Source organism: Hemicordylus capensis, chromosome 10, assembly GCF_027244095.1.
Source record: "Hemicordylus capensis ecotype Gifberg chromosome 10, rHemCap1.1.pri, whole genome shotgun sequence".
Classification (NCBI taxonomy): Eukaryota; Metazoa; Chordata; class Lepidosauria; order Squamata; family Cordylidae; genus Hemicordylus; species Hemicordylus capensis.
The window spans coordinates 23658951-23681549 of NC_069666.1; the positions used below are offsets into that span (position 1 = coordinate 23658951).

Below are 22599 nucleotides of genomic sequence, written 5' to 3' on the forward strand. Positions count from 1 at the left end.
GTATTTTAATGCTTGCTCTTTTTCTTCCTTCCTCAGAAATGTGTCAGAAGCACAGAGCATCTTGAAAAATTCTGGAACAGAACAAGAGGACCCCCCAGGTAAAAAAAAAAGACCCCAGAAGAACTGGTGTGGGTTGCAGAATGGCAATGCACCTCTCTGATGTGGGCCCTTGTGCTGTTCCTCATGGAACTTGCTAGCTTCCTATCACAGGTTTATTAATGCCCCAACAGCTTCTTCTGCATGATCCCCACTGCACATGAAGGTCATCTGAGGAGGTTCGTCTCCAGTTACCACCAGCTCGTCTGGTGGCGACTCAGAGGCGGGCCTTCTCTGTGGCTGCTCCTGGGCTGTGGAATGCACTCCCTGCGGAAATCCGTAATTTGAATCCTCTATTAGCCTTCAGGAGGGCCCTTAAAACGTATTTGTTCAGCCTGGCTTTCCAGGGTTTTTAAATCGGTTTAAATATTTTAACCCAGTTTCGGGGTTTTTTATTACTGTAGTTGTTTAATTCTTGTTTTAAAATGTTTTAAAATGGTTAACTGTTGTCATATTGACCCCTGCTAACTGGGCAAAGAGGCACCTTTTACCGTGGTGATTCTCTTTATTTAGCAGGGGGAGAGTAACTGGCCCTCTCCACCCCCAGCACAGTACCTCCAGTGACTGTTGCTGGTGTCTCTCTTATGTTTCATTTTAGATTGTGAGCCCTTTGGGGACAGGGAGCCATCTTATTTGTTTGTTATCTCTCTTTGTAAACCGCCTTGAGCCATTTTTGGAAGGGCAGTATAGAAATCGAATTAATAATGATGATGATGATGATGATGTTTTTAATTTTTGTTTTAGCTCTTTATTGTTTTAGTGGTTTGTTTTTAATTGTAAACCGCCCTGAGCCATTTTGGAAGGGCGGTATACAAATCCAATAAATAAATAAATAATAAATAAACAAACAAACAGCTGGGAGAAGATGTGGCTTGGAACGTATCTGTGGCTAAGCCACAGAGAGAGCCTTAGAGGCCAGATGAGGTCAGGTGTGACCCTCTGGAATTCTGTAGTTCTCAATGAGGCCTTTCTAGCCAAGGTCTTTACCTTACTGGTCAAACTGGAATAGGGTTGCCATCTGGTTCTGCTGCTGCACCTTTAACGATAGCCTTAGATTCAGAATTTACACAGGGAACGCCTTTTCTGCTATTGAGATAAGTGGTGGGAATTGCCGGGTTTTTAAATTTCAGACTACTGTTTTTTTTTTTTAAACCAAACAAACCCCCAAAAGAGTCCATTTGCTGCCTCCAAACAAGGATGTAGGAAGTCAAAATAATCTTCAGCTAGGAAAGGCACAGATAACCCAACCCAATCAGTTTATTTGTTTAGCCATAATGTTTGACTCAAATTAAGTAGTTAAAACAAAGGTGTAAACATTTACAGGACACTGAAAACACACAATCATTACTCGGGAGGGGTTCAGTGCAGTTAGATAGATTGTATCCACTTGCTACATACTTTGATGGCAGAAACTAAAAAGAAAAAAAGGGAAAAATACTCTTATCGTAGGAGGTATTGGCTAACTGGGTAAACCCAGAGATGTGAGTTTTGGGCGGTATTAAAAATATGTTAAATATATAAATAACTTTAAAAAATGGCAGAGAAGTCCAAAGATCTCCCAGGGTAAAGCACAAGCAAAGGCTGAAGAAGTATATCCATCACAGAATAAACCATTGTAGAACTTACAACTACCATAATAAAAATATGGTAAACATATTTCTAAAAATAGAACATACAGTGATGAAAATAAACTAAATCAAATTTTCCACTTCCCCAGCACAGATATAGAAAGCTGGGGGTCATCTGCATATCGATGGGAGTGCAACACCAAACCCCTGAATGTACATGTAAAGTAAGAAATAGTTCTGATGAATGATAGAAGGTTAGGGCTTCATTTGCTTAGAAATGAATGGGAAAAGGGGGTGAATGTGTGAGATGATTCCGTTGTAGAGATGATTCCATTGTAGAGATGATTCCGTTGTAAAGCACTGTGCTTGAGATGGTGTGAAAGTCCTGTCTGTGGCAGAGTTGCCAAACCTATGCAGCTAGCCATGGTAGTCACACTTTGAATGGCAGGTTGGCCCTAACACGTGATCACGTCCATGCTTTGAAAAACTTCACCTGCTGCTTCTGTACATAAAGCAGCTGATAAAGGCATGAGAACAGACAAGTCTGCCTGTTCCTGATGAGTTGGCAATCCTAAATCTAGGTGATTGTTCTGAGGGTTCTTTTACATATGCAGATTCACAGGGCCAGCTTAAGGGTTTTTGTTGCCCAAGGCAAAGTTTGATCACACACACAAAGACACACCCACTGCACCTGAGAAGTGCAGGTTCCTAGCTTTAACTGTGAGTAAAGGTAAGGTAAAGTGTGCCGACAAGTCAATTTCCGGCTCAAGTTGAAGCTGGGAGCCTGCACTTCTCAGTCTTGCTCGTCTGTGGGGTTGGATGACCACCCTGTGTGGGTGGATGACCAGCGAATGACTAGCCTGCACTGCTGTGAGGATACAGTGGGAGAGAGTTCCTCAGTTTCTTATGGAGGCAAAATTCTAACCCTTCAGCCATGAAAAGATGCTGCTGTTAATATGGAAATCCAGTCTGAGACCATTTCTGTTTGAAAATGGATGCTGAGGCAGGCAATGGCCACTGTGTGAAACAGGATGCTGGACTAGATGGGCCGTGGGCCTGATCCAGCAGGGCTGTTCTTATGTTCTTATTATGTTCTTATGGGATGCAGCTAATGGGATTAGCTGTTTATTGGGAGCTGAGGTGCAATGAGCAAAGAAGACTGTGTTCTAATAATTCTAAAACTTGTTTTAATATCTTTAAAAAACATTTTTTTTAATTTTATTGAAACAAAGAAGAAAAAAAGAAATACAGTGTCATGCTATTTCTTTAAGCAAGTACTAGAAAGAAAACATTCTGAATATATTAAGTTCTAAGTAAATTCGGCAGCAGCGATCTATTTAAATATCTATAAATATCTATTTTATTCTCTTGTTGTTATGTATTTTAATTTATAACTTCTAAATATTTTAAATTTTGTACACTGCCTAGAGATGTGCATATCAGGCGGCATAGAAATCTGAAAAATAAATAAAATTTAATTTTGGGGAGCAGGGGGAAGGCTGACATCTTACATTCTTACACCATTGTGCAGTACTTCAGGGGTGAGCTGGTCTTGTGGTAGCAAGCATGACTTGTCCTCTTAGCTAAGCAGGGTCTGCCCTGGTTGCATCTGAATGGGAGACTTGATGTGTGAGCACTGCAAGGTATTCCCCTTAGAGGATGGAGCCGCTCTGGGAAGAGCAGAAGGTTCCAAGTTCCCTCCATGGCAGCATCTCCAAGACAGGGCTGAGAGAGATTCTTGCTTGCAACCTTGGAGAAGCCGCTGCCAGTCTGGGTAGACAATACTGAGCTAGATAGACCAATGGTCTGACTCAGTATATGGCAGCTTCCTATGTTCCTATGAGGGAGAGAGAGAATAATTTCAAGTGCGATATTCTGGCACTGCTTATGCACCCCCACCCACTCCCCACCGCCCCACGAACTGATGCCCTCCTAGGCGACTGTCTTGGTCTTCCTGGTGGATGGGCTGGCCCCAGACCCTCCCTCCCGTTAACCATTGCTATGTTCAGCCCCGGTGTTATGATCCCACAGGAAGGGATGGCAAGACTCCATCAAAATCTTGCATATACATGTTTAGCAACAGAAAAGCCATTCTAAGCCCTCACAAAAGCAGCTTTCTTCTGCAGACATCAACAACAGGCGGGTTTTGCTCCTTTTCCTCTCAGTGTTCATTGGGGGAGATCGCAGGCCCCGACAGTAAAACGTAGCCTCTGTCCAAGCTTGAAATACCACAGGGTGCAATATGATCTTAATTACCCATGCCCTGGATATCTGAAGGACCGCCTGCTCCCAAGGGTTTCTGCCCACTTGACAGGATCATTGGAGTGGGGGTCTGCTCCGCCTGCTGACGGTGAGAGAGGCTCAACTGTCGGGACAGGGCCTCCTCGGTCATTGCCCCCAGGCTTTTGAATGCTGGCATCCGCTCCTCAGCCTCCATTACATTTTTTAGAAAATGAGGGGAAATGTGGTTCTTTGCCCAGGCTTTTAAATGAGAGTACAGCCGCCTAATGGCACAGTGGGGAAATGACTTGATTAGCAAGCCCGAGGTTGCTGGTTTGAATCCCCACTGGTATGGGAAACACGGATATCAGGCAGCAGTGATATAGGAAAATGCTGAGGCATCATCTCATACTGCGCGGGAGGAGGCAATGGTCAACCCCTCCTGTATTCTGCCAAAGACAACCACAGGGCTCTCTGGGCGCCAGGATTCGACTCCAACACGACGGCACAACTTTACCTTTGCCTTAAATTCAGAGTCATCTTCAATTCGGGTCAGAACGGGTACAAGATCTGCTTGACCAGATGTGATAGTGAGTCAGACGTTATATGTAAGGTGGTCTTGTGGCAGCAAGCATGACTTGTCCCCTAAGCAGGGTCCACCCTGGTTGCATATTAATGGGAGACTAGAAGTGTGAGCACTGTAAGATACTCCCCTCAGGGGATGGAGCAACTCTGGGAAGAGCAGAAGGTTCCAAGTTCCCTCCCTGGCAGCATCTCCAAGATAGGGCTGAGAGAGATTCCTGCCTGCAACCTTGGAGAAGCTGCTGCCAGTCTGGGTAGACAATACTGAGCTAGATAGACCAATGGTCTGACTCAGTATATGGCAGCTTCCTATGTTTCACAAGTCTGTTAGATTGGGAGGACAAGTCCTACCCAAGTTTGGGAGCTGTGTGAGTTCCCGTTCTGAGTAAAGAGTAAAAAGGTGGAGAATTGGTCTTCCGCAAGGCTCCCGCTGGGTAGGAGAAGGGCTTTCCCTCATACCTCATTAAACAGCTGGCTCTGTGGTCTCCAGGAGTCAACACCAACTCCACAGCACACTTTATTACTTACAGTTTTTACTGTTGCTGCTGCTTCTTTGTGTTTTTTGTGTTACTCTTTTATATAAGTTTTAAAACTTTTAACTAGAGAGAGATTATATTTTTTTATTTAATATCTGTACTTTTTGTATTTGTACATTGCTTTAATTATATTGTAATCCGCTTTGGGATTATTTTAATGGAAAGTGGTATAGAAATCAAATAAACTAGCTGGGCCAGGCGTAGAACATCTGCTCCTCTAGTTCCCTTGCCCACAAGCCTGTCCGCCAACGCTGCCACTTTCCTCTCCCCCTGCCGGCAGCTGGCTCACGAACTCTCGCGAGAGCTGCCATGCATGGGATTAGCGATGGGTACGCCTTAGATAAATATATATATAGATAGATAAATGAAATAAGCCATGCAACTGTCTACTAAGACTCTGGGACTAAAGGACTACTGAGCGATGGCCCCATCCCCTGCCTAAAAGGAATATCTGACAGCAGATAGCTCTCACATATAGTCACCCATCCACATGCAAACCAGGGCAGACTCTGCTTAGCAAAGGAGACAGTTCCTGCTTGCAACTGCAAGCCTCACTCTCCTCCCCATCTATTTGTGGCTACTCCCCTTATTATTATTATTATTATTATTATTATTATTATTATTATTATTATTATTTCTTGTTTACACAGTCAGACAGGTGTTATTGACTGGTTTGTTTTATCCAGACATCGAGTCCTTCCCAAGGACCTGGGATGCCAGAATTTTATTGTCAATTGTTAAAGATATCGTCGCAGAATATAGGCTGTTCCCAGTAAAGCTACTTTTTGTAATTGGCTGATGGTGATTTCTGTGGCCCCTATGGTGTTGAGGTGCTCTTCAAGGTCTTTTGGAACTGCACCCAGGGCGCCAATTACCACGGGGATTATTTTGGTCTTTTTCTGCCACAGCCTTTCAATTTCAATTTGTAGATCTTTGTATTTGGTGATTTTTTCTATTTCTTTTTCTTCTATTCTGCTATCCCCTGGTATTGCTATGTAATATGTAATAATTGCTATGTCGATTATTTTGACTTGTTTTTCTTTCTTCTCAGCTACAGTTATATCTGGTGTATTGTGTGGCAGATGTTTCTCTGTTTGTAGTCGAAAGTCCCATAATATTTTTATTTCTTCATTTTCTTCAACTTTTTCAATTTTATGGTCCCACCAAAGTTTGGCTACAGGAAGCTTGTATTTTTTGCAGATGTTCCAGTGTATCATCCCTGCTACCTTGTCATGCCTTTCTTTGTAGTCAGTCTGTGCGATCTTTTTACAACAGCTGATGAGGTGGTCCACTGTTTCATCTGCTTCTTTACAAAGGCGGCACTTGCTGTTTGTGGTGGATTTTTCGACTTTTGCTCTTATTGCATTTGTTCTTCTTAGTGCCTGTTCTTGCGCAGCCAGTATTAAACCCTCTGTTTCTTTCTTCAAGTTGCCATTCTTAAGCCATTGCCAGGTATTATTATTATTACAAGTAAATTTTAGCCCGTTGAATAACTGGCGCTAGGAAGGGAAGGGGCCCAAATTTGCCCTCCCACCCTCCCAGCTGCCTGACTTCCCCTTCCCCACACCCGCCCCCAAAGGATTAAGGGCCTCCGCAGCCACCGCCGCACCCTTGGGGCACTCGCCACAGCCGAAAACCTCCCTCCTCACCCGAGTCAGCCCGCAGCAGCCGCCCAAGCACCAGTTCGGGAAGAGGCTTAGCACAGAGAGGAGCTCTGTTCGCGAGCTCCTCTCTTCACCTTTGGAAAACATGCTTTCACTTCACCCGGCTGCTGCGGGCTGACTGGGGTGAGGAGGGCTCGGGCAGCTGGGAGGGCGGGAGGGCAGTTTTCGGCTGTGGCAAGTGCCCCAAGGTCTCCCAGGCGCCTGTCTGTGTTGGCGCCCCCAGGCCTCGGCGGCGGCTCCGCCGCCACCTCGGCCGGGCTTCACTGGCTTCTTCAGGGCGGCCACATCTGGCCGCCCAACATGGCCGCCTGTTCCCTGCCTTCGTTTCTGCCGCGGCCTGTTCTGGGCATGCGCTCTGCGCATGCCCAGAACCGCCAAGGGAGGCACGAACACACGCTTGGTGTCCGTCCACGGACGGACGGACACCAAGCGTTTTATTAGAGAGGATTATTATTATTATTATTATTTTACATTTTATGTCCCGCTCTTCCTCCAAGGAGCCCAGAGTGGTGTATTACATACTTGAGTTTCTCTTTCACAACAACCCTGTGAAGTAGGTTAGGCTGAGAGAGAAGCGACTGACCCAGAGTCACCCAGCAAGTCTCAGGGCTGAATGGGGATTTGAACTCGGGTCTCCCCGGTCCTAGTCCAGCACTCTAACCACTACACCACGCTGGCTCTATTATGGCACTATGATGGGAAAAGCTACCCTTGGAGAAATTCTCCCTTCTGTGCCTCTTAACCGTGCAAAAGCTCTCAGGGGATGGATCCAACAACTCAACACCACCTGCTTGTACAGTTGAAGGGTTGCCAGATTCAGACCCAGAGAGGGCTCTTATAGCTTCAACAGCAGCACAGGCGATCTTTTTTGCTTTGACCTTGTCTATTTCAGCTCCTGTTCTTATGTCCCCACCTTTGTCTGTAAACTGCTCTGTAATTATTCTCTCTGTAAAAGTGTCTTATGAATGCAATTTGAATCAACAAAACCATAAGGGGAGAATTCTGCCACATGCTGATACTTGTCGTCTTATGCAGTACCATGAAAGGTCAAGCTGCATTTGGTGGCATGCTCATTCCTGCGTAACACCTAAAGGTAACGTTTCAGGTGTAAAGTGAACCGGGCAGCTCCTGAACCTAGGTTCTGCAAAAAAGGTTCCAAGTTCCCTCCCTGGCAGCATCTCCAAGATAGGGCCGAGAGAGTTTCCTGCCTGCAACCTTGGAGAAGCTGCTGCCAGTCTGTGAAGACAATACTGAGCTAGATAGACAAAGGGTCTGACTCAGTATATGGCAGTTTCCTATGTTCCTAAGGAGAAAAGAGGCACCTGTGAAGAAACCAAGATGCAAACCTCTCCTTTATAAAGCATTTGCGCTTGCGTACACACACACTTCACCATCTAAGCTGGTAAAACGAATGACAAATATACCGCTTTTCAACAAAAATTCCCCAAAACAGTTTACATAGATTTAAATAATAAATAAATAAAATAAATTACTGCTGGTAGCATGGCAAAGAGGCACCTTTTAACGTGGTGATTCTCTTTAGCAGGGGGAGAGTAACTGGCCCTATCCACCCCCAGCACAGTACCTCCAGTGACTGTTGCTGGTGTCTCTCTTATGTTTCATTTTAGATTGTGAGCCCTTTGGGGACAGGGATCCATCTTATTTATTTATTATTTCTGTGTGTAAACTGCCTTGAAGAAACATCGTTTAACCAGAAAAAATATACAAAAAATGCTAACAAGGAAATAACGATCTGTATCTATAATAATAACAGCAACAACACTGATAATAAAATCCAGCCATCCCAGGTCCTTGGGAAGGACTCGATGTCTGGATAAAACAAACCAGTCAATAACACCTGGCTGACTATGGTAAACAATAATAATATAATAAGTTTCTGATGATATCTATAATAACAACAACAATATTGATAATAAAATACAGCCATCCCAGGTCCTTGGGAAGGACTCAATGTCTGGATAAAACAAACCTGACTGTGTAAACAAGAAATAATAATAATATATAATAAATGAAATGGCTCCCTGTCCCTAAAGGACTCACAATCTAAAAGAGAAACTTAAGATAGACCCCCAGCAACAGCCACTGGAGGGATGCTGTGCTGGGGATGGATAGGGCCAGTTGCTCTCCCCCTGCTAAATAAAGAGAATCACCACTTTTAAAAGGTGCCTCTTAAGTTAGCCACCATTTAAAACATTTTTAAAAAATTTAATTGTTGCTTATGGCATGATGTCAATGTTCTTCGTTGTAAGGTCCAGGGGCCCGAGGCAGCCCACATCAATCCTAAGTGCGGATCCAAAGCTGAATATTCTGCTCATCCCCTGACACACCCGCACACACCCGCACTATGCAGTACTGTGCCCTGGGCGGGGGGGGGGAGGTGCTCCTTTAAGAGCCCCTGCTGCACCATCTTGGAAGCTGTGCACAGGGTGCTGGGAAGTGTTGCCCTTCCTAGTGTTCTCCTCCTAGAGCTCCCAAGGAAGGCCTCTGTCTCTCCTAAAGGGTCCTCCCAACACTGAGAAAGGTGCCGTACTCTACGGAGGAGAGCGCAGTGGGAAATGGCGCTTGCACTGAAGGGTTTTTACCCAAGTGGCTCCTGCTTGAAAAATAGTGAGGATCGCAGCTCTATTAGATTATTTATTTATTTATCATATTTTTACACCGCCCAAAATTTACGTCTCTGGGCGGTTTACAAGAAGATTAAAAAGTAAAACATTAATTAAAAAACAAAAGCAAAACAAAACAAAAAATTTAAAAGCAAGAAATGAAAAACACAATTTAAAATTTTTTAAACAATATTCTAAAAACAACATTCAAAACAATATCAGTTAAAAGCCTGGGTGAAGAAATGCGTCTTTAAGGACTTTTTAAAGGATGTCAGAGATGGGGAGACTCTTATTGCACTAGGGAGCACATTCCAAAGCCTTGGGGCAGCAACGGAGAAGGCCCGTCCTTGAGTAGCCACCAGACGAGCTGGTGGCAAATGCAGACGGACTTCTGCTGATGGTCTCAATGGGAGGCGGGGTTCATTACGAAGAAGCCATTCTCTTAAAAACCCAGGGCCCAAGCTGTTTAGGGCTTTATAGGTTATGACCAACACCTTGTATTTTGCCCGGAAACATATTGACAGCCAGTGTAACTCCTTCAATACAGAAGTAATATGGTCTCTCCTGGATGACCCAGAGACCAGCCAGACTGCCGCATTCTGGACCAACTGTAGTTTCCGGACTATGTACAAGGGCAGCCCCACATAGAGCGCATTGCAGTAATCCAGTCTGGAGGTCACCAGCTGATGTACCACTGTTTTGAGGTCGTCTAACTCAAGAAATGGATGCAGCTGGCGTATCACTGAGGCTGATAGAAGGCACCTCTGGCCACTGTCTCAACCTGGGACACCAAGGAGAGACTTGGATCCAGAAGCACCCCCAGCGTTCTTATATAGCGTTCTTATATTGTCCAGAGTAGCCCTGATGAAGTTGTTTGGAATCTTTTTGTGCTTGCCATCTCTCTCTCTCTCTCTCTCTCTCTCTCTCTCTCTCTCTCTCTCTCTGCCTTGAGTAACTTGACTGCAGAATGGAAACACTGCCAGTCTTTCTTTGCGGGATTTGTTTCCCCGCCTTGATCCTTAAAGCGATCTTTGCTTTCATTCTCTTTGCCACAACTGGATTCCAGTCTGACTCACAAAGAAGTGATCAAGCTAGCACCCCCACGTAATGGTCTGGGCACCAATTTCTCTTTTTAGATTGCTTGAGAAATAAATTCAGGGTCATTGGGTCATGCCCAGCTCAGTTTTTCCCTTGACCCATTCTGTCCGTCTTTCCCTCTTTATGCCTGTTTTTAGAGTCTGTCGCTTCGTCACACTCCAGGATGACCAAGAAAATGGGACTCACTCTAGACAGAAGAGGGTTTGACTGATGATGACTCATTTATTTATTTGGACCATAGGAAGCAGCCTTATATTGAGTCAGAATCTGTCTTGCCTACACTGCCTGGTAGCAGTTCTCCCAGGTTTCAGGCAGGCAGGCAGGCAGTCTTTATTATGGTCTTTGACCAATATCAAAACATCGAAAACAGATGTAAAATTTAAACATCGCTGTGTTGATAACATATCTGTCCACTGGATCTAATCGTTAGCGAGCAGAGCGTGTCAAACTTGTATTGCCAAACAACAGAATTTCGCAACTGTGTGTGTGATCGACGGATTCACATCTGTTAACAAATATTTTATTTATGTATGTATGTATTCATTCAATTTTTATACCACTGTTCCAAAATGGCTCAGGGTGGTTTACAATTAAAACAAAACCATTACAATCAGTTAACAATTAAAACGAAAATGACGAAAGAGTCTAAAACAACAATTAACAATTAAATCATCATAAAACAGCAATTAAACAATCACAATTTAAAAAAACCCTGAAAACCAGGTTACAACATTAAGACCAATTACAACTATTTAAAAACCCTGGAAATGCCAGGCCAAATTCAGGATGATTGGAATTCATCCGGTCATCCTGGCAGGTTATGTAAAACAGGGACAATGCAACCTGCCTAGAGAACAGGAGGCTGTTGGTTCGAATCCCCGCTGGTGTGTTTCCCAGAACATGAGGAACTCCTATATTGGGCAGCAGCGATATAGGAAGGTGCTGAAAGGCATCATCTCAGACAGCGTGGGAGAAGGCAATGATAAACCACTCCGGTACTCTACCAAGAAAACCACATGGTTCTGTGGTCATCGGGTGTCAACACCAACTTGACGGCCCAACTTTTAAGACCTATATAAAAGACACACCGCAGGAGCAGTGCAATTGACTTGATCTCCTCAGAGTTAAAGGGGCAATACCTCTGCTCAATTGGAATTCTGCTATATCTGCCAGCCAATAGTTCTGAGGGGAGGGAATTCATACGGGCCCTTGAGAAGGCCCATCTAATTTGTCCACACCACCTACTGCTAAGGGGCCCAACTTTCTCTAAAGCATCATATTGCTGATTGTAAATGGCCTTGATATTGCTCACCCAGGGCTTACAGATGAATATCAACGGTAAGGTGGTCACTTTCTGGTCTGACCGCCACTTCAGATGTGATCAAGTTATGGGAAATCAACGGATAGTCAATGGTAGACAATTTATGACCAGACCAGAACGTAAACTGGCCTGGATAATCATCTGGTACTGTGCCATTTAAGTCCTACACATTGGCCAGATGGGCTAAACATAAACCAGCCACATTGCTTATTACATCCCTCCTAGCAGTCCTAGGAAAGAGGGGTGAGCTATGCTCATCCCCTGGTGGGCATTCATGGTAGGCTGAAAACAAGGCAATATCATTGGCACCCATTCTGGCGTTAAAATCTCCCCCTAAGATGATATGTGCAGAGGAATACTTGTCTACACATGTCTCAAGGCAAACTTCTCTAGTGGCAGGGAGTTCCAAGGATAGGAAATCACAATGGAAAAGGCCATTCTCTAATGGGTGACTGACTTTGGAGTATCATTACATCATATAATATTTCATGTTGTCTTTTTCACCGGGTGTATTGCCAGTGTGGATGACGTACAGATGTGGTATATTAATCATATCTTGCTTTCCAGCATCTTTGTGGACCACATCGGCCAGTGGGCTGGTGAAGCTACGAATGGATCCTACATGCTCACAAACCCCAATAACAGTTCATCAGATGTTCCAAGAATCCCTAGAAAAATATGGCGCTCTCAATGCTCTGGCTAGCAAGAAAAATGGGAAATGGGAAAAGATTACCTTTTTGGAGTATTACCGTCTCTCTCAGAAAGCAGCCAAAAGCTTCTTGAAGGTAAATGTTTGGTGTGCGAGTTCAAAAAACCAAAATGCCTCTCCAAATGGCTCCTCTTCATTTCAGTGACACTTGTGCAAGAGAACTTCCCAGTCAGTTGGCCTCAGAAGTCAGATATGTTTGTCTCCTTCCCCAAAACTCTTTGGGTGCCTTAAAGCAGGAAATGGTTTTAAACTGATAGCACTTTTTTTTGGTCAAGGTGCATCTTGGAGCAAACAGAAATACAAAATTTCATAAGCGAACTACCTGCTAGAGACCACCTCCTCTGTCTCCGTCGCAGCTTTTAGAAAGAGTGTAAAATCTTGGCTTTTTGCCCAGGCATTTATTTGATTCTCTGCTGCTGCTCTTTATACTCTGTATTGCTTTTATGCTTTTGTTTTAAATTTTTAATCAGATTTGTTTTCACTTAATATTTTAATTGTGTCTTTTTTACAATCTTGTGTTTGAATTTTTGCTGCAATCCACCTTGCGATTGTTTTAATGAAAGGCAGTATATAAATCTAACAATAAAAATAAATAAATAAATAAAATGTACCACCTTTTCATCCAGTTCGAGCTCAAGAGAAACAACTTCTCATTTTCAGCAGAAGCTGCATTTGCAACGCATTAATTGGCCAGCTCTTCTGTCAATCACAAAGCCGTCTTTCCTGCCTCCTTAGAACAGGGCTGTGCACAACACTGATTGGCTGGTCTTTGTATCAGTCATAAAGCCACCGCCGCCTCTTTCTCAGAACAGCTTTTAAAGTGGAAGGAAAAGCGTAAAAAAATGTTTTTTTGTTTTTTTTAAGAAAGGTTTTGAATATGAATACGAATATGATGGATATTTGTAAGCGGTCTACACATTCATAAATAAATAAATAAATAAATAAATAAAATAAAGATGGTTCCTAGTCCTCAAAGGGCTCACAATCTAAAAAAGAAACCTAAGACAGACACCAGCAACAGCCACTGGAGGGATGTTGTGCTGGGGATGGATAGGGCCAGTTGCTCTCCCCCTGCTAAATAAAGAGAATCACCACTTTAAAAAGGTGCCTCTGCTCAGTTTTATCAGAGGTTTTGAATGGTCAGAAGCAGGTGTGGAGCTGTTTGAAGGTAAATTTGTACTCTGCTTTACATTTCTTGTGGAAGGTCTAAAAGATGTATACTGCATTTCATCTTTTTTTTAAAAGCTCGGCCTTGAACGATTCCACGGTGTCGCAATACTTGGGTTCAATTCTGCAGAATGGTTCATTTCAGCAGTTGGTGCCATTTTTGCTGGGTAAGTTTTCTTTTTCTTTTGTTTGTTTTAACATTTATTTATTTAGTTAGTTAGTTAGTTAGTTAGTTAGTTAGTTATTCATCAAACTTATATGCCGCCCAAACTTTTGTCTCTGGGCGGTTAACACAAAACAGTTAAAACACATATAAAAGCTAAAACAAATCAACAGTTTCAAATCAAGCATAACAGGAAAACAGACCATTTTAAAAAGCGGAGAAAGCTTGGGCAAAAAGATAGGTTTTCAGGTGTTTTTAAAAAATTGCCAGAGATGGGGCAGATCGTATCTCAGCAGGGAGCGCATAACCCAGTCTTATATCTTGGGCCATTATACATTGGCTTGTAGGGAAAGAAAATTATGTCGGGAGATCTGATCATAGATATCCCACATCATCTCTCGTTTAGCTGGCTATTTCGAACAGACCAATCTACTCAAAATAGCCAGTTAAACTCTGCACGTACTCCAGAAAAATTTCACCATTTCCTACTTCCTGCTGTGAAGTCCTGGCATGGCCATGGTTGAGGCCGGGTGAGCCCTGGCATAAACAACTTACCCCTGAGAAAAGCTGGTTGAAGTTCATCGATTGGCTCAAAATAATCAGCTAAATCTTTAGCTACAGTCCTGTCATCCTTTTACTTGTCAAAAGCTTTGTAACATTAAAATCCAACTAAGTAACTAGTACATGCCGTCTCCAGGTAGCTCGTGTACATGATAGTCTATTTTAATTCTCATTCCAAATTGTTGTTTCTTCAGAGGGATCATGACCGGGATCTACACAACCAGTTCTCCCGAGGCTTGCCACTATATTGCTTACGACTGCAGAGCAAATATCATCATGGTGGAAAACCAGAAACAGCTGGACAAAATAATGCAGGTAGGGAGTCAGTGCTGTCCAAAGTAAGAGGCACCACAAATGTCAACCTATTTCAAACCTGCTTCATCGGCTTGGGAGGAGAGATGGTCTTGTGGTAAGATAAAGTGTGCCGTTGAGTCGGTTTCGACTCCAGGCAACCACAGAGCCCTGTGGTTGTCTTTGGTAGAATACAGGAGGGGTTGACCATTGCCGTCTCCCGCACAGTGTGAGATGATGCCTTTCAGCATCTTCCTGCCTATATCGGTGCTGCCTATAGTCTGGGAAACATACTTGCGGGGATTTGAACCGGCAACTTATAATCAAGTCATTTCCCCGCAGCGCCATTAGGTGGCTGGTCTTGTGGTAGAAAGGATGATTTCCCCCCTTTGCTAAGCAGGGTCCACCTTGGTTTGCATTTGAATGGGAGACTACATGTGTGAGCACTGTAAGGTATTCCCCTCAGGGGATGGGGTCACTCTGGGAAGCGCATCTACATGCTTGCATGAAGAAGGTTCCAAGTTCCCTCCCTGGCATCTCCCAGATAGGGCTGAGAGAGACTCCTGCCTGCAAGCTTGGAGAAGCTGCTGCCAGTCTGTGTAGACAATACTGAGCTAGATGGACCAAGAGTCTGACTCAGTATATGGCAGCTTCCTATGTTCCTCTTAACCAAGGAACCCCTAATAGTACATGAGTCAGCTGAGTGATGGGTACCATGTGGGGGAACAAATGTTCATTGTGACTCTTGCAAGGTCTTTGCCCCTAGAGAGCTGTGAAAAAGGCCAATTCCATGCTAGGGATCATTAGGAAGGGGATTGAAAATAAAACTGCTAATATTATAATGCCCTTATATAAAACTATGGTGCAGCCACACCTGGAGTATTGCGTACAATTCTGGTCACCACATCTTAAAAAGGACATTGTAGAACTGGAAAAGGTGCAGAAGAGGGCAACCAAGATGATCAGGGGCCTAGAGCATCTTTCTTATGAGGCAAGGCTACAACACCTGGGGCTTTTTAGTTTAGAAAAAAGATGACTGCGGGGAGACATGATAGAGGTCTATAAAATCATGCATGGTGTGGAGAAAGTGGATAGAGAGAAATTCTTCTCCCATAACACTAGAACCAGGGGTCATCCCATGAAATTGATTGCCAAGAAATTTAGGACCAACAAACAAAAGTACTTCTTCACACAATGCATAATGTGAAAATGAATATATAATCAACTTGTGGGATTCTCTGCCACGAGATGTGGTGACAGCCAACAACCTGGATGGCTTCAAGAGGGGTTTGGATAACTTCATGGAGGAGAAGTCTATCAATGGCTACTAGTCGGAGGGCTACAGGCCACCTCCAGCCTCAAAGGCAGAATGCCTCTGAGTACCAGTTGCAGGAGAGTAACAGCAGAAGAGAGGGCATCCCCTCAGCTCTTGCCTGTAGGCTTCCAGCGGCATCTGGTGGGCCACTGTGTGAAATAGGATGCTGGACTAGATGTGCCTTCTTGGGCCTGATCCAGCAGGGCTGTTCTTATGTTCTTCTGGGCTCTACTATCCCTTTAATTTTATTTTTAATCTTTGCTTTTTCATATAGCGTTTACTTTGTGCTGTTATACATATTTTAAATGTCCCTGTTTTTATTATTCATTGATTTCTCTATATAGTCCCCCCGTGAAGAGCTCTTGCTTGAAACGCATTAGGATCTCTGGATAAAACCCCCCTCATTTTTGCCTTAGTGGGTCCTGTTTTCTTTAGTCAAAACCTTGGTTCCCAGATCCATGTATCATGTGTGTTTCAAAATCTATGCTCAGAGGCCGTAAAAGACGAGCTTTCACCTTGGTTACCTCCCGTGAAAAATCTAACACCTATTTTAGAGAGATTTACAAATGCAATGCAATGATGTTTGCTCCAACTGTGCACAGATCTGGAATCGTCTACCAGACTTGAAAGCTGTGGTGATGTACAAGGATTCGTTGCCTGAGAAACACCCCAATGTGTATACGGTATGTTCAGACCACAGAACCACGCTAATAATTCATATTGTTGTTTACTTGATCCGTTTTGTCTTCTTTCCGCACTGACATTGGGATGCCTGAAAACAAAACAAAAAACAATGGGTTTGGAGATTACAAATAGAATGAGGAACAGATAAACAGGGAGGGAGGGAGGTTCTGAGAGGAATGTTGCCTCTTTTGAAGTTCTGTTTATATTATTATTATTTCTTGTTTACACAGTCAGACAGGTGTCATTGACTGGTTTGTTTTATCCAGACATCGAGTCCTTCCCAAGGACCTGGGATGCCAGAATTTTATTGTCAATGGTTATAGATATCGTCGCAGAATATAGGCTGTTCCCAGTAAAGCTGCTTTTTGTAATTAGCTGATGGTGATTTCTGTGACCCCTATGGTGTTGAGGTGCTTTTCAAGGTGTTTTGGAATTGCACCCAGGGCACCAATTACCACTGGGATTATTTTGGTCTCCTCCTCCTCCTCCTCCTTGTGGCAGTGAGGAGGAATAGCCCCTGCTGCTAAGCAGAGTCCACCTTGGTTTGCATTTGGATGGGAGACTGCATTTGAGTTCTGTAAAATATTTCCCTTAGGGGAATATAGATACACACACACACTTATATCCCATTCTTCCTCCGAGGAGCTCATAGCTTATTTTGATCCTCACAACAACCCTTTGAGGTAGGTTAGGCTGAGAGATACATGACTGGCCCAGAGTCACCCAGTGAGTTTCATGGTTGAATGGGGATTCGAGCTCGGGTCTTCCCGGTCCTAGTCCAACACTCTAACGCAGGGATGTCAAACTGTGGCCCTCCAGCTGTTTTTGGACTACAACTCCCATAATCCCCAGCCACAGTGGCCAATAGCCAGGGATGATGGGAGTTGTAGGCCAACATCTGCAGAAGGGCCACAGTTTGACATCCGTGCTTAACGACTAGACTACACTGGCTTGAGGCCATAGCTCAGTGGAAGAGCATCTGCTTGCATGCAGAAGATTCCAAGTTCACTCCCTGGCAGCATCTCCAGTTAGGACTGGGAGAGATTCCAGCCTGGAACTTGGGAGAAGCTGCTGCCAGTCAGTGTAGACCAGGGGCTCCCAACCTGCGGCTCTCCAGATGTTGCTGAGCTACAACTTCCATCATGCTCAGCCACAATAATTTGTAACCCGGGGATGATGGGAGTTGTAGTTTGTTCAGCAACCTGTGGAGTGCCACATTATTAACCCCTGGTGTAGACAGTACTGAGCTAGATGGACCCACGGTCTGACTCGGAATAAGCGACTTCCTCTGTTCCTCTGTGGATCTGTAAAGCTTTCCACATGGGCAGCCCTCAAAGAGTGACTGGAAACTTTGATTAGTTCAGAATATACCAATATACCCGATATAGTACCAGCAGGGATTCGAACCAGCAACCTTCTGCTTGTTAGTCGGGCATTTCCAGGGTAGCGTATAGAGAACATATGGCCCCCTCCATATCCGCATGGGTTGTCTACCTGTCTTGTTTCGTTCCATTTTGGGTGAGTGGTTCTTGCTGATAGATTTAGATTACTGCTTGACTTAAGCATCTATGGGTGGAGACGGTCCTGAAGCTATTCTGGTCTCGGGGCCTTCCAGTTCCAAACCTGCCCTTTGACTTGCGCCCGGGAACAAATTGGTAACCAGCAGAGATGGCACGTTATCGGAGTAAGATGTTGTATATGTCTCGCCGTAGCCAATACTCTGGCAGACATCATGTTTTCAGACTGAGGCATTACATGTCAGTGGAAAGGAAACCTGACCTGGAGGCAGAAAACAGCACATGGGCCACTGAGAACGGAAGGATTAACACTTCATAAAACGACAGCGCTGGTTCCATCGGGCCGATGGCCGATGGAGTGTCAACATGTAGCGGAACAAATCCGCCGGGCATCATCAAACAGGGTCCCTCCAGGGAGTGCAGGAGAGGAAACCAGCTCAGATGGACCAATATAACCTTTCGTCAGCATGAATGCTGACTCAGAGGATGCGTCATCCTCTTGACCTTCATAGTTTACAGCCATCCAAACGGACTTTACGCAGGGGCAGGGCCACCATTGGGGGACGGGGTTCAAAGAACCCGGGCCGCCAAAGCGCCCCCCCCGCGCATGACGTTACACGCAAGGGGGTGTGGCCGGATCACCAGAGGGCCCGCCCCATTTGTCCCAAGCTCACGTCCAGCCTGGTTAGTGTCTATTTTGCAGGAGAGAGAGAGAAGGGAAATAAACACGGCCAGTCAGCAAGCATTGCTGGACATGAGCTGGGGAGAGCTTGCATGGGTTCTACGGAGTCCAGGCCTGCCCCTTTTGCGCGTGACATCATGCGTGACATCACGCGCACATGGGCGTGGCTGGGAAGTCACGCGTGCCAGACGGGGTGTCACTGGTGGGGCCGTCGGCAGGGCTGAACGCAGACTGCCGTTTGGCTGGCTCCACCACTGACTTTATGACTTAACAACGTTTTGGTGTCCTCCAGAACAGCATCAGATGTGCCCTTCTCATGCTGACGATGCTGGGTTCTTCTATTACTGTGAAGCGCAAAAAAAGATGAATTGCAAATTGAAAGATGCAGAGGCGTGAAACTTCATTCTCGTCTCTGTGAATGCCAATGTATAATGTAAGACGTGCTAATATATTTAGGGAGGAAAATTGCTCTCGTGGTAGTGAGCATGAATGGCCCCCTTTGTTAAGCAGGTCCTGCCCTGGTTTGCATTTGAATGGGTGACCTCGTGTGAGCCCTGTAAGATATCCCCCTTAGGAATATCTGGAATCCACAGAGCCCTGTGGTTTTCTTTGGTAGAATACAGGAGGGGTTTCCCATTGCCTCCTCCTGCGCAGTCTGAGATTATGCCTTTCAGCATCTTCCTACATCGCTGCTGCCCGATATAGTACCAGTGGGGATTCGAACCAGCAACCTTCTGCTTGTTCGTCAAGCATTTCCCAGCTGTGCCACTTAAGGTAGGGCCGGGATAAAGACTCCTGCCTGCAACCTTGGAGAGCTGCTGCCAATCAGTGTAGACAATACTGAGCTAGATGGACCAAGGGTCTGACTTGGTAGAAGGACACTTCCTATGTCCCTATGAATTGGAGGAAAGTATAATACATGGAGTGAAGTACAGTGGTCCCTCGACTTACGAAGCACTCGACATCCGAAGATTTCAACATACGAACGACAAAAAATACCGGAAGTCGTTGCCGGTTTAGATGCGGCTTCCTCGACCTACGAATTTTTAGATGCGGTTTCCTCGACTTATGAGTGTTCCGGACCTCCGTGGATGCGCTTTTCGACTTACGAAAATTCCGACCTACGAACGTGCGTTCGGATCGGATTATCTTCGTAAGTCAAGGGACCACTGTACAGCCTTTGGTTCAACTTGCCCACTTCATATTCAATTGATAAATTTGTTCTTTAGTTTATCTGCTCATAACACAGTAACCCTGAATGCAATTTTGGTTCACACGTCACAGGAGGAGAGCTGGTCTGGTGGTAGCAAGCAGGACTTGTCCCCTTTGCTAAGCAGGGTCTGCCCTGGTTGCATATGAATGGGAGACTAGAAGTGTGAGCACTGGAAGATATTCCCCTCAGGGGATGGAAGAGCAGAAGGTTCCAAGTTCCCTCCCTGGCAGCATCTCCACAATAGAGCTGAGATTGTTTCTTGCCTGCACCCTTGGAAAAGCCGCTGCCAGTCTGTGTAGACAATACTGAGCTAGGTGGACCAATGGTCTGACTCAGTATATGGCAGCTTCCTATATTCCCAATACTGTTTAATGATTTAATTTATTTATTTAAAATATTTATGCCCCAAACATACATCTCTGCAACATATACAGTACTGTACTATAATTTAATAAACAGAGTAGCCAGTGGTCATTGTTAAAAAAAATCCATTTCTAATATCTATCTTTCCAGTTCCTGTTCATCAAAACAAAAAGAGCTTCTAAAAACCAAGTCGCCTAATTCTCAGCCTCACTGTCAATCCATCAATCAACCAATCCATCAATCAATCAATCCATCAATCAATCACTGCGTAAAATTGGCTCCTACCAATTAATCAGCTAAAGATCTAGTGGGTTAATCTGTCGATTAAATGGTTTAATACTTGCAGCCTTTCTTATAACAAGGCAACTCACCACACCACAAAGATTCGTGACTATATTGTAACGTCAGCTTTTGTAGGTCAGAGAGCCCACTATGTCAGATGAGAGTCTCATATATGATATTTGCCCCCAACCTGCAGATGGATGAATTTATGGAACTCGGCAACGAGGTCAAGGAGGAAGAACTTGATGCTATCATTAACTCCCAAGTGCCGAATCAATGCTGCATACTAATCTACACTTCCGGAACGACGGGGAAACCCAAAGGAGCAATGCTGAGTCATGACAATGTATGTATCCTAGACATGTCCTGGTCAGAGGCACCTCAAGGAATGCCGGAAGTGTGGACTGCATGTTTGGAACTGGTCACCTGAAGGTCTTGCAGGTTGCTTCATAAAGGTAAAGTTGTGCCGTCGAGTCGGTGTCGACTCCTGGTGACCACAGAGCCTTGTCGTTGTCTTTGGTAGAATACAGGAGGGGTTGACCATTGCCTCCTCCCGCGCAGTATGAGATGATGCCTTTCATCACCTCCCTATATCGCTGCTGCCCAATATAGGTGTTTCCCATTGTTTGGGAAACATACCATACTTGAGGGATCATTGATAGTGTCTCAGACTTAGGCAGAATAAATGTGTCTTTTAGCCAATACAGGTTTTACATTCACATTACAGAAAGATCAATCTTGCAGTTGTATTCTTTTGGAACAGAGCCCCGTGGTTGTCTTTGGTAGAATACAGGAGGGGTTGACCATTGCCTCATCCCGTGCAGTATGAGATGATGCCTTTCAGCACCTCCCTATATCGCTGCTGCCCAATATAGTACCAGCGGGGATTCGATCTGGCAACCTCTGGCTTGCTAGTCAAGTCATTTCCCTGCTGAGCCATTAGGTGGCTATTGATTCTGTGACCGGAACGTAAAATCCTTCGGAAATTATATATACAGACACACAAATATATAATTTTCAAATTATCTACAAAATTATAGGGAAATGATAATCAATGGAACCGTTTGCATCCTGCATCCAGATCTGTGAAAACCAGGGAGGTCCATGAAAACATAAGGGAAGCTCTTCTGGATCAGACGAAGGGTCTTTCTCTTAGGGGTTCCCAAGCTTTGGTGCCCAAATGAAGTTGGTCTACAGATCCCATCTTCCCCAGGCACAGAGGCCAAAGGCTCTTGGGGATCAACATGTCTAGGGATCCAAGTTTGGGAAACACCCACCCCACCCCCATCTATCTAATCCAGCATCTTTCTTCCCACAGAAGCCACCCAGATGCCTCCAGGCAACCCACAAGCAGGACGCAAGAGTAACAGCTCTCCTTTTTTTGTTTCCTACCCCTGTAAACTGCCCCAGACCACAGAGAACTTGTTGGCTGGGCTGCTGGTAGGCAGAAGAAGGGGCTTTGACCCCTCCCCCTGGTCCAAGGTCTCATTCTTGATGCTTCAGCAGCACCTTGTGGTGGGCAGGCAGTCTGGGTTTCATCCAACTGGGGTCTTCGGTGGAGCAATGGAGACCCCACCACACCACATTGGCCCTGGGGGAAGGGTTCTAATATGCCTTGCTGCACCATTTCCAGTTCTACAATATAATTTTTGAGGTGGACTTACCAGAACTGTCCACAGTATTCCACTTATGGTCACCCCAGACGATTTGTATGAAGGGGTAAAAATAATAAGTTTGATCCAAAAGATAGGAACATAGGAATGGTTGGGTCCATCTAGCTCAGGATTGTCCACAGAGATTGGCAGTGGCTTCTCCAAGGTTACAGGCAGGAGTCTCTCTCTCAGCCCTATCTTGGAGATACTGCTGGGGAGGGAACTTTGGAATTTCTGCGTGCAAGCATGGAGACCCCCTTCCACTGAGCGACACCCCCATCCCCTAAGGTG

General features: G+C 44.8%; 1 protein-coding gene across 3 annotated transcripts in view; it reads left to right on the top strand.

The window, feature by feature from the left end:
* Positions 1-22599, top strand: part of ACSBG1 (acyl-CoA synthetase bubblegum family member 1) — a 54657-nt gene that overhangs the window by 15630 nt on the left and 16428 nt on the right. For all 3 annotated transcript variants that reach the window (XM_053272924.1, XM_053272926.1, XM_053272927.1), the window contains 6 exons: positions 37-98; positions 12277-12494; positions 13664-13752; positions 14504-14624; positions 16518-16598; positions 20853-21002. In XM_053272924.1, the coding sequence (XP_053128899.1) occupies positions 37-98; positions 12277-12494; positions 13664-13752; positions 14504-14624; positions 16518-16598; positions 20853-21002 (721 nt within the window). The remainder of the gene's footprint in view (positions 1-36; positions 99-12276; positions 12495-13663; positions 13753-14503; positions 14625-16517; positions 16599-20852; positions 21003-22599) is intronic.